Source organism: Apteryx mantelli, chromosome 1, assembly GCF_036417845.1.
Source record: "Apteryx mantelli isolate bAptMan1 chromosome 1, bAptMan1.hap1, whole genome shotgun sequence".
Taxonomy (NCBI): domain Eukaryota; kingdom Metazoa; phylum Chordata; class Aves; order Apterygiformes; family Apterygidae; genus Apteryx; species Apteryx mantelli.
This window is the reverse complement of record NC_089978.1, coordinates 197,820,962-197,837,715: the sequence shown is the minus strand read 5'-3', so window position 1 is coordinate 197,837,715 and position 16,754 is coordinate 197,820,962. Positions and strand designations below refer to the sequence as shown.

General features: G+C 36.3%; 1 protein-coding gene across 1 annotated transcript; it reads left to right on the top strand.

Annotated features, from left to right (window-relative positions):
* The first annotated feature begins 7,133 nt into the window (after window positions 1-7,133).
* Window positions 7,134-11,227, top strand: NDUFA5 (NADH:ubiquinone oxidoreductase subunit A5). The gene is made up of 5 exons (XM_067315456.1): window positions 7,134-7,326; window positions 7,917-7,961; window positions 9,578-9,694; window positions 10,382-10,447; window positions 11,010-11,227. Exons 1-5 carry the CDS (start codon window positions 7,306-7,308, stop codon window positions 11,109-11,111), a joined length of 351 nt encoding a protein of 116 aa, XP_067171557.1. The 5' UTR covers window positions 7,134-7,305; the 3' UTR covers window positions 11,112-11,227.
* Window positions 11,228-16,754: the final 5,527 nt, after the last annotated feature.

Here is a 16,754-nt window from a genome sequence, read left to right as displayed (position 1 = left end):
TGGCCAATCTGAAGGCAAGTGAAAAAACATAACAAAACAAAACACCTCAGCCCCATTTTATTTAAAGGAAAACATACACAGCTTTGGTCTTGATTGCCGCTTCTGATTGCAAAGAACTTCCATAAATTAAAAAATACCTTTCCTGGCCCCCCCCTTTTTTTTGTTCAAAAGAATAGTCCTTTATGTTGTTCATCATAGACAATGCTAGTCTAAAGGATTCTCTGCTCCTTACTTTTGTGTTACGAAACAGGGCTTCAGCATAACAGGCCAAAAAAGATTTCACACACTAGTTAGTTGATGAACTGGTCAGCACAATGCAGACACAAGTACTAAAATGTTTCACACACTACCTAATGTTAAATCTACTGTACATCATGTTCATGCTCAGAAGTTCTGGAAGTTATGTTCTGGCACAGTGAACTTTAGGTAGAACTCTTTCTGCAGAAAAGGATTTCTGAAATTACTGAGAACTTTGATCAAGTTTCCTGTCAGATGCAGAACAGTATGAACTTCTCCATATTTTTAAAAAGAATTATAAAGATGTTCTGAAACTCTTATAATCAAAACAAGCTTATGAAAGCTTATCAAATTTGTTGCAGCAAAAAGAATTAAGAGTTTTTTTCCTTCTACATTTTTCCTCCAGTTTGCTTTATGCAGAAAGGAAGATATTCCTTGTCAAACTTTCAAGGTGCAATACAAAACATGGGAACTTCAAAAACTATGTAAAATGAAGCAGGTGGAAACGTATTTTCTAAATGATGCCACAAGTTTCTTATTAACAAGAACCTAAAATTTTCCTTACACCAACAAAAGCCATGAAATTGAGCCTCTGCTCTTTGACTCTTACTGTTGGCAATGCACTTTGTTGACAGGTGGGAAAATTTTGTGTCAAGGTTCTTTTGTTTTGTTTTACTCACATCTTCACAAAAATGTTTCTAATTTTCATGGTAGCTTAAAACTCTTTGTGTAACATTCATAATTTCTTGTTTCCACCACAGCAGCTTAAAGGCAAACAGTAAACCACCTTCCTTTTCTTCACACCTTTTCTTATGTTTAGAAAACCTTCTGCCTGAAGTCTTCATGCATGTCAAATGCTCTCCCTTTCCATTGCTGAACTTTGTGAGGAGTTCTGCCTATGAAGCAGGATAGCTGAATTGTATCTGTACGGGTGGACTTCCACGCTATGCAAGCCCTACTGAAGTTGCAGTCCTTAGGAGAATCAAGTTCTAATGTTTGTTTATTATTACATTACAGCCCATCATATTATATTTACTTTAGAACCTGAACCAAAGCCAAATTATGTGAGTGGAAAGACTCCTAGAGACTTATATAGGCTTTGGATTAGGTCCTCACATTGCAAGCTCTTTGAAAGAAGGCTGGTTTGGTATATTCCCATTACTTTATTGTTCATAAATTTTCCTAACATTTCATAACGGGTTTAATCTTGTGAGGTGATGCATAACCTCCAACTTCACAGATTCCAAAAAGGGATTAAGAGCACACAGTATTTTGCAGGATAACCCTAGACAGACATTTAGTAAGAAAATCCATATATTTGGGGAAAAAAAAATATTGCCTGTCCACCTCCTCCTCATCTCTGAAGGATTATAAAAACAAAACAGTTTATAGGTCATCATATAAATTTATTTTCTTTTTGCTGGTTGTATAGCTTTCTTACCTATTTGGTCAACTAACACTTGCTTTGCTGTATTCCCCAGAACTGATTATGCCACAGCAAGTACCGAGCTCTGCTTGAACACAGACTTAACTAGAAGGGTCTCAGTTTAGCAATGCTTTAAAATTGTTTTGTGTACTGTTCTCAAAATACTTTATCCCACAAAAAAATATATATATATAAAATGGAAAAAGTTAAGAAGGTAGCAAGTGACTGTGACATGGTAGAATAAGTATGATAAAGCAAATAGCTCATCATAGCACAAGTGCTGGACACATTACTAGAGGTTTATAAATGCTTTGGGAGCTTGATTTGCTATATCACTGCTGGTAACATGCTGTGCTAAGGGGACAAGATCCAAATGAAGTGTGGATGTTCCACTGGGATCTCAGTGGAATATAACAGTGGCTAGTACATTGAGCAGCAGTAGAAACATCCCTCTTACATGAGGTAGCAGTGAAAAAGTTAAAATGCTCAGTAGCAAAATTTTTTTTTCATTTGCTCATGGAAATTCAGTTTTTCTATTACCAGATCGAGATACTAGAAACATATATAAGACACCAGATCACTAGAAACAACTGTAAATGCTTACTCTAAACAAATTTTACTCTTTGTATTACCAAGAATATTTTTCTGAAAAAACATTTTGAGTACTCTGTCCTTTTTCTGATTTTGTTTTCATTTTTTTCCTGAAAAAAATAAAAAGATTACTTACTGTTGCTCTTTAACTTTGTATTACAGGCATACTTACCGTGAAATAAAAATTCAGTTTTTCCTAAAAAACAGTTTGGCTTTCTTGAAGTTAATGTTTTTTTAATTGCAAAAGGTCTGAAATACTTGCTAATCATGGAAATTGCATCCTTCCATAGAAAGAAGTGTATTAAAGGTTTATCACTATTAAACACACAGATATAAAATTAATGTTATATGAGTGTTAATGTTATTCTAATTTCTTATCTTTAAAATAAATTAGGCAACCCTAGCTTAGCTCTCTATAAATAGAAGGCCCTTAGGCATGCAGTCTCAAAGAGGTTATTCATAGCAATAAAATAATTAATAACAGTCTAAATTTGGATTCAGTATATTAAATGTTATTCACAGTTTTAAAGTATTTCACTATTAGTCAAATTGGCGAGCATAACATATTCTCACCTTTTCAACCCATTATCTTGTCACTGTTACTCTTGGGCCTGCCTTTTGAATAGCTAGAAATAGTGCCCTGCAAGCTGAGGTGTCCTGTGATATTTCTAAAATTAAATACACAGTTGCTAGTTAAATTAAGGCCTGACCTTGTACAACTGTAATATAAGCATGCTCAGCCCACAGGAAAGTATTACACATGACTTCTCTAAAATCTCATGAAATGTAAAACGAGGTCTGGATGGCATAATAAGATTATCTGTGTCCTCATTAGTTCAAAAAACTCTCATTAAGAAAACAAATTATTTGCCAACTTACTCTCAATGGCTGTATTAACAAAATCTGGTAGCATATTTACATAAATTAAAATAAAACAAATTTGAGGTTTAGCCCTGAACTAGTCTTGGATCTTGTCACATTACATCACCAAATTTTAATCACTTTCTCTGAGACTTATATGAAATGCTTTATAGATTCACTGACAGTCAATTATAGTACTTATTTAAGTAGATTTAATAACTTGAAATTAGACAAATAAGCAGGAAACAAGCACCACAGGCAGTAGTGAGGCGAAGCAGAACAACCCAAGAGTAATATCAAGAACAGCAGTGCCCAACAAGTTAAAACACAGGCATAGGATGAGTAAGAAGCTGGATTTTTTTCTCTAGCTAGACAAACACTGATGCAATACCTACTAATCTGTCCTGGTTTTGTTTTTAACCAAAGTTCCAAAGATTAAAAGAAATACAAGTATCTATACCAAACTGAATAGTCACAAACTGAACATAACAAATTGAAACAATAAACTTCCAATCTGTCTTCAATTGTTCTGACGATGAAATGAAAATTTTAGACTGTGAACTCTGAGGAGCTGACATAAACAGGCAGATACTTATTGGAATAAATGTTCAGAGCTCCACTGCTCCTCTGTGCCCCATGCTTCACTTGCATTTATAGAACCATGAAACCATAAGCCTAACTAGGGCACTAAATGCATGTCAACTTTGGGCATAACATCAATAAAATAATTTAATAATAAATAATATTTACTTCAACTGCTTTTGCAAGTGTGACTTAAATAACTGTGAGGAGCCTCAAAAATAAAACCCAGTCAATACAACAGAAACAAACAGAAGCAGTGCTGAAAACCTGCTCCACAGTTGGCTAAGAGATAATATATTTTTATATATTAAAACATATATATATAAAATATATACAACTATATAAGGTGTATATATATGTACATTATTTGTGTGTGTGTGTACATATATACATACATACATATAAAAACACAGATGTTTTAATTGCTTACCTTTAGCTCTTTCATTTCCTTTACGTCACCAGGACACTACCAGAACTAGTAAAAATCCATATTACAGGCATAGTATTATTTTGCTTTTCAAATTGTTTTCAATACTATTTTCCATTGTTATGTAAACAACGTCTGATTCTGATACATAGTTATTAGGTTTAAAGCCATCAGTCAATTATGTTTCATGCATGTAAAGGCAGAATAAATGAAATAAGACTCCTGTCCAGATATTGAATCATATGGCAATTTGCAAGACTTCACACTGTGAGATAAATTTATTGGCGAGACAAAAAAGGGAAGAGAAGTCGCAGCTATAGCAAGGCCTTCTTAGGGTGCCTATGCACTGCATATTGAGAACACACAGGATAATACTCTTAATGGAGTCCCCAATGTTAAGACAACAAATAATAAACTGTAAAATGCTATGTAGGTTTTTCTTTCAAAAACAGGTAATTATTGTATGTACTCTGATAATACTTCTTATGTACTTATTGTCTGGGAGTTGTTATATTTTAAAATACATAAACTATCTTTGAAACAGGGTTTAACAATTTGAGGAATTTGTTACCGAAACATTTCTGGGTTCCTGATAGATTTTATCAACTGTCTTATCAACATGTCTTAATATTTTGTACTCTTTGTGCTAGGATGTGGCAGGAACACCTGTATGCTTGGGTTGTCTAAACAGATGATTAAAACTAGTATTTGAATGGAGCTGATTGGGCTATAGGGTTAATTTGGCTAAAGACAACTGCCAACCACAGAATAATTTCTGCTGTGGTTGGTTATGAATCATGTACTAACCTGGTTGAAACACCACAGAGAACAGAAAAATACAGGAATGGTCCAATAAAAAGGGCTGAAATATTTAAAGAATTTCATTTTGAAAGGACAGACAGATTCCCCATGCCTCAGAAAGGCCAAGTTCAGAAATCTCAGACCTCTCTGATGCGATCCCAAAGAGCACTCAAGAGTGGAGAAGCATAGACAGCGCATTCTAATAGTAACTTTGTCAATCAGTTTGCTTCAGTTATACAGCTCAGGTAGCCCATGTCTTATTAAAAGACTGATTTTCAGTGAAAATTCTGTGATATTCTGTAAGCTCAGTTTGTTGGGTTTGCTTATCAGTTAGAGTGGAAAAAAAGGGGAGCTCAAAAGCAGACCAAAACAATTATAAAGAAAAAACTTATCCAGAATAAATACAATATAAAGTTACAACACAAATATTATCAAGTCCTACTGTGCAAAATTCATCCTTTAAATAAGCAGCTAGGTCATTAAGATAAATCTTAGTACAATGCCAACTCAGTCTTCATATGAACATCACCTCCACCTCCACTGTTAACTTAAAATGTATTTTTAGTGCTTATTTCTTCTACTCTATTACAAGTCCCTTAATTAACAGGTTTCTGTTTTTCATAGGTATTCCACATTTTTTCTTGATTTATTAACTGATCACATTAACTCAGAAATTACCTATTTGCCATACCCTATTACGGTGAACCTTATTTTTGTTTCTGCAGTGAATTTGCTCCTTTTTATGGAATTTCCTAGTCACCCCAATTTCACAGCTAAAATTCATAAAATGTATATGCATGCTTCTGATCATTAAAGCAATTCCAAAAGAGTTAGTAATTCTCATGACTATTCCTGAATGGAGGTAGAAAATTACTGACCTCAGGAGACCAGACTGATAACTGCATGTGCATACAGCCTTTAATACAAAAAGGAAAATGATTTTCTTTAATAATCTAATTGTTTATAGGCATATGCCTTACTTCTAAATTGGCAGAAATGGAAAATGTTTACTGTTACCCATTGCATCAGTAATCTATCAGCAAGGTATTTATTTTTACACGTATGTTGTAGAAATCTAGAACTTATTACTAGATACTTCTGCAAAGCCTATGTACTTGTGTTTCTTGAAAGAACGACAGAAGCTGAAGCATATTCAAATCAACTATACCAAAATCTTACTTCAAATGGACTTATGCACCTTTACGTTAAAGAAAAATCATACAGACTGCTTTCAGCAGCAGCCAAACATGCTTCTGAAGCTTTAAGGCTTGACTGTTGTTTGATTTGCAAAAGAAAGCTTTGAAATTAATTTTGAATTGTACTAAGCTTGGATGCTGAAGGATCACTGCAAAATGTTTTGCCAAAAAATCCCAAAGCATATGATCCTACAATAGTTCTAAGAACACATTACTGGCAGTTACAGCTAACTATTGCTTGGTACAAGTATGTTGGTTTCAACTGTCACCAGTGATACAGAAAATACTAACTGCTTGTATTATTATACCTTTTATCTTTATTAGAAATAAAGTGAAAATCTAAATGCAACATGTAGGATTTGTGATTTCTGTGTGAAGCATTTCTATTAACACAGCCTTCAACAGAGTAGCCCTCCTTCAAAAAGTGCTCTGCCAAATTTTGCAAATTGATCATGATTTTCACATTTAGCAACTTCATGTAGACATCTTCACTAATGTGAACACCTCTTTCCACTTTAAAGGTATATTTATAAAGTGCTGTGGAACTGCAACACAACATAACACGGTATTATATCCATCCCATTTAAAAGCGCTGGGTTTGAAAACGAGGGCTGACTCGCTTTTGGGGTGTGGATGTTGGAGAGCAGGCCGAGCAACCTCTCCCCACGCACAGGGCAGGCCACAGCGGGCGGCCAAGGCCGGGCCGGGCCAGAGCCCCCGCCCCCTCCTCGCTCCTGCGGCTTCATACAAAACCTCCAGGCACCCGCCCCCTCCACAGCGACCTCGTCGCCATACAGCGAGGGAGTTTTATTCGCACAGGAGCCCACAAACAGGACCGGAGCAAGACGCGGCGCCAGGCTGCGCGCGCCAACTACCCCTCCGCTCCCATGGTTCTGCGCATGTGCGCAGCCCACCGCATTCGCACAGCACATGCGCACAGCTCATGCGCTGATTATACCGCATATCCTGGCGCGCGCGCACATCTGAGCCAACCGGCCTCCTGCTTTGCTCGCCGCCCGGAGGAGGCAGGAGCGGGTGCTGCTGCGCCGCATGCGCAGTCCGCGTCCTTCGACATGTCCTCTAGCCGGTGACCGCAGGTGCCCGGCGCGGCGCATGCGCGCGGCGGCCCTGTAGCTGGCGGTGCCCGAGTGGGCTGGCGGAGCGGGGCCTCGCGCGGCGCAGCCATGGCGGGGGCCCTGAGGAAGGTGAGGCGCCGCGCCGCGGGGTCCGTGTGCCAGGCAGCCCGCCGCCTCCTTGTCCTGCGCAGGGTCCCTCCCGCCCTGCTGCGCCGTGGCGCGCTTCTCGGGCGGGGGGTGCCTGAGCGGGGCGCGCTGCGGGGGGCGGCCGGCGGGGCGCGCAGGGGCCGGGTCCCCGTGCGGCTCGCGGGGGCGGAGCGCTGCCGGCGCCGCCTCCCCGCCGCCTCCGGGCGCCCGCCGCGCCGGCGGCTCCTCGCGGGCCTCGGTGCGCTGCCGCAGCCCGAGCGCGCCCCCGGGCCGTTAACGGGCGCGTGGGGGAGGAGCGAGGCGGGGGAGCCCGAGGTCCCGCCGCCGGAAGCCTTGTCAGTGGCGGCTTGGTAACGAGAGCTGGTGCCGCTCTTCGTCCTTTCCTTCCCTTTCGTGTGCTCGGCACAAAACCCCGCAGGCTTGCGGAGCCTGACGTGTGTGGCGCTAGAGGTGCTCGTGTCACAGGAAGGTCTGAGGCGGGCGTACTGGGGGGAGCCAAAACAAAACAATCAAATAGCACGAAAGTAGCAGCTTTGGTCTATTAAACGCACTTTTTTATGCTCTCTGTACAGACTACCGGACTTGTAGGATTAGCTGTAGCTGAAAATCCTCACGAGGTATGTTACAAGTTATTCTGTATTTAACTGAAATTGAGAGGGGGAGCAAAGATTTTTTTTTTTATTTAATTATTTTGGTTGTGTATGCAGGTACACTGAGGCCCTTAAAAAGATGACAAATTAAATAGCAGATTGTAAAAGTGTTCCAAAGTGATAAAGAAAACTAATTCTTAAAGTTTTAATTCAGATTGCAGGGCATTATTTCGAATATGTATTTTTGTTACATGTGCTCATATCAAAAACCTTGCTTTCTGCAAGTTCTTTTCTGAGTCCATTTTTGATGCATCTTTTATAGTCTTCCAATTCAAACACAATAAATAAATCTTTAGATTCAATCCTTTATAAATATCATTACTAGTTCATAAGCATACAGTTTTTTCCTACCTCACTATTTTATTTCCAGTAAGTACCTAAATAAGCTATACCTGATCTAAGGAGATGGGGTAATTTTATTTGATAGACACATTACTTGGAGGCTAGCCATTTAATGGAAAATCAGATCCAGGCCCTGTGATGGTAAGCACTGGTGAGATTGGCATATCTCACCGGTTCTTGGGGACTACATTAGCTGGTTCATGAGCAATTTGGTTCGTTCTTATTGCCTTCTGGGGACAAGTATGTTTGCCACATCTTGCTTGTTCGTACAGGAGATATGAACTTTGGAAGGACTTCTGCAATTTTTTATTTTCTCCTTACTTTGAAATTTCCGGCTATGCAACAATTCTATTTAAAACATGCTTCTACCACCAATTTTTAGGAATAGTGTCGGAAGGTACTATTGTAAAAACTATTACTGTTCTCTATAAATGATTCTGGTTTAGTCTAAAGGCTTGTTAGACACCTTCTGAGTGAACTTACTAAATTTTGTTTTTTCAGTGATTTAGGGTCCTGAGTAAGGAAGTCATCAATGGTTTAGTTAAAATCTAATCTATGTTAGTCCCCATTTTGTTTCCTGTTGTTTATTATTTATATTTCTCTTTACTACAGTATTCTGCTTCTGTTTCTTATTCTTATAGGACTTCCATTTCTCTTCAGTTATGTACTGTTACCAAGCCAACAGATGTCCCAAAAGCTGTAATTTCTTCATCATCTCGATATGTCCTTTATCACTGCATTTAAATACAGCAATAAAATAAGTTCAGGTTTTAGTTGTATTTGTGAACTCTGAACTTTGCACCAGCATGAGAAGAGGTGCAACCCCCCCCCCCCCCACACACACACCCCAAAACTATCATTATACTTTGGATATATGCATCTTTTAATCTTCCCAAGTAATTTTTCTGAAACTAATTGTTTGGATTTGAATTTTTTTAATTTGTGAAAAGTATGTCTAATACTAGAAACATAGATTTCTAGTTTCAATTTTGTATCAGATATACTTCAAATTACAATATCATTTTATTTTTTGAGGAAGCTGCCAGTGATAACTTCCCTCTCCTGATAAATCCCAGTCCAGCCCAAGATAGAGTTGTGTGGTTCAGACTTGGCTGTTTTGTTATTTCAGATTCAAATACCTTCAGTACTTTATATTTTGTGTATAGATACTTAAGTAGGTTAAGTAGGAGAGGTAATTAAGTCCAGTTTTGTATTTTAACCATGTCTTGTGATCACTTTAGCGCCTGCGAATACTGTACACAAAAATTCTCGCTGTCCTGCAAAACATTCCCAAAGATGCAGCATATAGGAAATACACTGAGCAGATTGTAAATCAGCGAATTAATTTGGTGCAAACAGTAAGTACCGTGCTGTTTCATAAATATTACATGTGAAAAGATTTTAGGATGTGAAGAATGACTTTTGAAATGACTGGCTGTTTTCCAGGGGTATAAGCAACTTTCAGATATCAATTCAGAAATAACTGAGGTCCCAATTTATTTTTGTTATTGACTAGAATATTTTCAATGGTATATTAAAAACAGTTGTTAGTTTCTGTTACTGATACTTTCTGTGAAAATTAGAAGAAAAATAGTTTTCTGAAGGTTTGTAGAATAGCGGTAACTTCCACACACTTGTACCAGAAAATCCATGTGCTGATAGCACAGTTTTCACATTTGACGTTTTAAAACACTTATTGGGTGCAGTAAGCTATGTAATACTGTTGTTGTATTTAAGATGATAATTGGAAGGTTGCATATCATTCTCAGAAAAATATCCTTCAAGATGCATACTCCAGCCCTTCGCTGCTCCTTTGGATGTCATTAAATAGTACCGCTTTTCAGTATTTATAGTTGAGAACTTGACATTTTGTTTATGCTAAGAAAAGTGTGTGAGATTTCTTTGATAATGTAAAATGATAGAAGCTAGCTGGTTTGGTAGTTTTTAGGAAGACTAGAGTGTGATCTATTTAAATGATTTCTTTCATGCTGTATCTGTGCTTTCTACTTCTAAGTAAAACTAAACACATGTATTTGAATACACAGGAAACTGATGTGCAAAAACTACAAGACAAACTGAATAGCGGTCACATAGAAGAAGTCATTGTACAGGTAAAACTGGGAAATTTAAGATTAGGTACAAGTTGGAGTAGTGTTTTCCAGTGTTGCTTCAGCTGAACTTCTCTTTAGAAAACTGATAGTTTACCCTACCTTACTTTTCTATAAAACAAACAAACAAAATTTCTAAAGAAGCTGAAAATGAACTGTGAAAGTGATGATCATGTTGAAAACTAACACAATTAGTAATGTTTACCGTGTTAGTGAAAAGTATATGCTTACAGTTCATGGAAGGGGCAGATGACTGAACGATATTGGAGGATAATCCAGATAGACTGGGAAAATATCAGGGGTGAAGAGGTTATCGTGAAGCAGTCATTGGAAATGACTAGGTGAACAGACCGTCCGTTTGAGCATTTGGGGGTCACCTGATGTGTTAAAAATCAGAAGGAACTATTGTTTTTCTTGTTTGTTCATTTTTAAGATTAAATTTGAAGTAGTCCCTGACCATGGTAGGAGGTGACATATCACTGGTATGATGAACTGAAATAAAGTTAACTTCATACTTGGGGTGATATTTAGTATTAAAGGACTTGTATATGATGTTTATCAACAGGCTGAAAATGAGCTTTCCCTGGCAAGAAAAATGACACAGTGGAAACCATGGGAGCCTCTAGTTGATGAACCTCCTTCTGACCAATGGAGATGGCCAATATAGTACTCAGAATAGTGTAACTTCTTGAAATTCAAAAAAAGTTAAATGTTGATCTAATGTTACTGACAACTGTCTTTAAATTAAAGAAAATAACTTAATAAAAACATGTTTTGTCTTAATATCCACTTACATTTAGCAATCTCAAGACTACTTCCAGTGTATTGCAAAAATGGTTTAAGAATATTCTTTTTAGCTGTTCTACAACCTTTGATTTCTTTCCTTTTGTCACTTCCTGATTAACAGGGTATTTGTGCCTAATTCTGAGCTGTACAACTTTTCTTGTCTCTTCAACAAACAAAAATGGTTTTGCAAACCATTTTTAATGTTGTAAAATCACTGTACAGTGTCAGTTATCCTGTGACTAGATTGTAGAATCATTGAACGTTTTAAGAAATGAAAAGTGTTGCAATTGACAGTTATTCCTATAATCTGTATTTGCATGTTAACAAATACAGATGTGATAGGCCATTGGAAATCAAAATCAAAGTTGTAGAAAGATGTGATCCTGCCCTTTTCTCACGTCTTTGCTTGTGTATTTTTGTCAGCTTTATAGAGCTAGTACAGTGTCTCTGTGACCATGCAGCCACCAGGATCAGGTTTCTGATATGAACCTTACCAAAAATAACAATATCTTTTAGTTTTCAGCTGGATCACTTCTTGATCTGGCTGACTTCACTGGCTGTGTAAACACTAATTCTTGCAGAGGAGAAGCAGCAAGAAGACCCAAGGTGAGAGAGGGAGGCACTAGCCCTTCAGGTGACAACAGGGACAGAGGTTTCTTGATTAGCAAGTAGGTTACCACGTTTAGTGTAATAATATGGCACAAGCCTAAGTGTTGCTCTCCTTTTATATATATAGAATTTGGTTTTATGAAGGATTTGTATAGAAACATGTATTTTTCTAGATTTATTTGTGTATCATGAATCTTGAACTGGAATATTACTTTGTAATACGGAGGGAAAAAAAGTAGATATTTGGCACATCTGGCTAGGTTCTTCTTTCAAACATTTAAATGAAAATAGTATATATCCCTCCTCTGAATTTTTGTTTACAAATTTAAACTTATGGGCACCAATTAAAACTATTCAAAGCAGAGCTAAGAATACTGTGCTGTTTGCCTTTGCTCATACTTTTCATGCCATCAATTAAGTTCTTATTGCAAGATAAAGATGATAAAAATGTATCTGTATGAGGAAAAACCTATATAGAGTGCATTAAAGGTTGGTAAAGTGACACTACACTCAACTACGTAACATATTTTCTAATAGCTATTTTTTCATAGAGATTGTTGCAGGTTAGGACTTAATATAGACCAAATGAAAATTAGAATTTCCCTTTGCAGAAGCGATGAAGCTACAAAACTGAATATGTTGGCTTGGAAAGATTACTATGAGTTCTTACTGCTGTTTAACCAGGAAAACTTTGTGCTTTCTTTGGTATTGTTAGAAGCCAACCTGCAGGCTTTCAAAAAGTGAATTCTGTGTGAAGGGAATTAATGTGAAGGTATATGTGGGTACCAACTGAAATTTGTTTAAAAACAGAACAAGCTTTTTTAAACAAAGATACCACAAATGAGGAGACTCTAAGATATGCTTTGTCTTTAATGAGTACAAAGGGTGCCTGGTCTAATAAGAAAACTGATGCTGGCCACTTAATATGTTAAAACGAGTTTTTTCGTGCGGGTTGGGATTATAGTAAAACCCAACCTTTAGAGTTAATACAATATTAAGACTTCATTTGCTAAACTGTCTTGTTTAAAATGAAGTGTTTAGCATTTGCTATGCTTAATAGACCACTAAAGCCAAAGGCTGGGAGTTACTATTAAAATTATTGTACTACTAGCAGTTTGGTCCTTTTTGTGCATCTAATAAACAATTAGAAAAGTAAAACAGTTACAGTGGGTAAAAGGCTTTTTCCTAGTTTTAATATAATTGCTTACAGACAGATACTAATACAGTAGTTCTGAGGACTTGATAATCCTCCTTGTACATATGGAACTCGTGACATGTTACTGGCAGTTACCTTCCATGTTCCTATTACATTAGAAACCTGATATCTGGCATTTGTCATGGCACATCAAATTTTATCATTTGAAGAAGCCAGTGTTTATTTAATTTCAACTGTTCAGATACAAATAGTGTGAATGTGTAAGAGCATATAAACATTTTCTATATCAGGACCTAAATCCCAAGTGTGAGGATTCTTTCTTGTTTGAATGATGGCCCTGGAATATTGCTAGAATGTAATTGTCACTGATTTATCTGGTAGGTTGACAAAAGGACAAATTATAGTAGCTTTAAAGCTATTTTGTGGTGATTCTTGTAAGATGATCATCTTTATTAGTTCTCTCCATAATGTATTAAGGAGTTGCTGGTTTGTTCTGATTAAAGCAAAAGGCAGGAGCGGTTCAGAGACCTTGGTTACGAATTATGATTTGTGTTTGGTAGGCATCAGAGGATATCCATCTCACAACATTTAGGAAAGCGGGGTCAAATAGGTCTGTATGTAGAACAGTGAAGTTTGACTTATTAATTCATGGGACTGCTCACACAGATTCAAAAAACATAAGAGAAAAAGAAACCTGTATTGAAAAGTTTTATCCTTTCCATGAAGAATTCCATTTTGCTAGAGAAAAATTGCTGTTATCTTGTATTTTAAGACATTCATGTTGATGAAATGCTCAAGGCAGTGTTCCCTTCCTAGGGCAGCCTTAGCTGTACACCCAGTGCATGTATATTACAATAGTATTCTCAGGTACAGATAGCTAACTGTGCATAACCATTATGCATTTTCAGGAAACTTTGTAAATTATTTAAAAGTAAGAGCCCCCAGAATGTTATAAGTGTCAAGATGAAGGGAACAAGCTTTATTGATTGGTTTATTGGACTTGTATATATCTTTTCAACATTAAAATCTAAAACTTATCTTTTTCTGTACTACCTTCTGACAATTTTGTGTGAAGAAAAATCATGTGAGCCTGTAAGGGATTATGAACTTTTCACAGGATAAATTGTTGTGCTATAATCAGATCTGATACCTGGTAGTTGTGAGTATAAAACTTGAATGTGTAGGTATTAATACATGTATTGGCAACTAGAAATAGACTCCTTCCAGACTATGAGTTTAGCAGCAAATTAACTTATAAGATTTCTTTTATGATTTTTTTTTGTCTTGTGTCATAAGGACTATCAGTTTACCTGTGGCATCATTATTATTAATGATTAATTGCATCTTTATATGATATTTTATATAATCAAAGTATTAGAGAGTAGGACAGCAGAAAATGGTTCAAGCAGGTAGAAAAGAAATTATAGCTAGTGTAAGTTACCTGTTGTTTTTATTGATTTATTCCTTTAGCAACTATTTTCACAGCATTCTTTAGCTTTTTTTCTCACTGATATTATTACTGTAATTACAGAATTCTTAAACTTCTGAAAATTTCAAATAGGCTTTTTTCAGCCTTGACAAAGGTAAAAGCTAGCCTCTTCCAAGATGAAGTCACTAGATGGCATTCCAGAGGAGGACAAAAATTAACAAATACAATTTTTCAAATGAGAAATACTAAAGAATTATAAACTTAAATGAAGACAAATGATGTCAAATGAGAAATGAAGATGAACGCTTGTAGGTAACGAATATTGAGCTGATGTGAGAAGAAGCAAAATAAAAACATGAAGTCTAGTATGAATTATACTGGCATGTAACACTTGAGGAAAAGAAAGCTCCCAAAGTATGGTAACAACTATTGGAATTCTTTCTACTCTTTCATAATTGAAACATTAGCTGAACTCTCTTCTTGCTCAGTTATTTTCTCCACTTCTAAAGCAGTATTTGTCATGTGACTTATAACAGTTGTCCTATAAGCTTGTGAATTATGTTGCAGGGGAGAAGAAATCTCTTATTCTTGGCCCACTGCTGTTGAAATTTGATATCTGATATTTTAAAACTGAGTTTCACTGTTCAAAAGCTTATTCACATCTTTTTTTTCCTTTTCTCAAATGCACAAACGTGTGCTCACTAGAGATTCTGATAAAAGTTGTTTGCTATCCTGAAGGGATTTTTTGAGGTACATTCTCACTGATTTCTCTGGTCTATAAATGTTTTTTCCATGTGACTCCATCATAGGATAATTTTATAAATCTTTCTATCCAAAACAAGCTGGATTAGTCTTCAAAAATGCTTTAATTTAGGAATCAACTTTAGTTTTCAAAAGGTCCTACCAAAGACAAACTCTAGGAATAGCAATTTTTCAGCTTTCTGAGCTCTTTATCAAATTCTTAAAATGTATTAAGATTTATTTGCATGATTTTATTATTGGCTAAATTGCCATTTGTTTTAATTATCTTAGAAAGCATAAGTTAATCATATCTGTGCTACATGATAAGATTACTAATTTAATAACTGATTTTATGTTGTAGCATCAACATTAAATAGTCACTGAGACTGAAGGGAGAAAAGACAATGGATTAAAGTTTTGAGATAATATCAGTGTATACCCTTTGTATAATGTTTTATCCTTGTTCCTGGCTAATTTAAAAATACATCATTGCCAAGAAAGGAACCGAAGTAATTTTTACCTTGTCTATTAACTCTGTAACTATATATCTGATACTTAAATCCACACTGTTGCAATGAACAGTGCACACATTTTACAGGCAAGAGAAAATCTGTATTAGGAGTACTATGTGGCAAGTAATTTATTTTAAGATGAATATGCTAGCAAGGTGTAATTTAGAGACTGATTGTAATGATTTTGCTTGATTTTTCTCCATTAACCATGCTGGAAATATGTGATGAAGGAAAAGATTTTATGATTATCTGCTATAAGGTAAATCACTGTAAACCCTAGAGTTAATTTTTTTTAAACACTTTGAGATCCTCTGATTAAAGTCATTATGTGAGTGAAAATCATCATATCTCTAGGATAAGACCTAATAATACAAGAGATGGAGCTTGTTAAACCAGAAAAACAACTTCAGATTGCCATGTAACAGCAGTACTGAGGGTTTTTTTATTATTATTATTATTCCTAATTTGCTGTCCCTACTACCTAATGTATTTTGAGTGACTGTGTTCTGAACAAGACACTGTTTTTATCTTTGACATAACAGTTTCTGATGATTTGTTTTGGAAGGAAGATGAAGTGAAAGTTGCTTTCTATTTACAGTATATAATATATTTATTTACAAAGAAATGAAAATTCATTTTCCAAACTGAAAGTGAGTTGGAATATATAATCAAGTTGATAATCTGATTGTGACAGAGCAGACAGCTTTCTATAGAGTTACTGCTGGTACAGTGGTCCTGTTCTACTCTGAGTGCAAGTTCAATTCCAGTCTTAAAACAATTTCTGTCCTATTGATGGGAAGCAAGCAGTTCATATGCTTAACTGTGTCTATGAAACTTGAAAACAGTGATCGTGGCATACTACTACATGGCATGGGGATGTAATTTCAAGACTTGCCTGTTTAAACATACAACTTTTTTCAGATTTCTCCCAGAGTCTAGTGACGCACAGCTCTTCACACACAAACATTTTAGAAGTGAAATGCAGTCAGTTGAGTCTCAATTTTCCTGTTGCATGCTGAAATACTCACAGGAGTTGTCTCAGAAATCATACATCAAACCCCAGGAAATTCAGTTTCA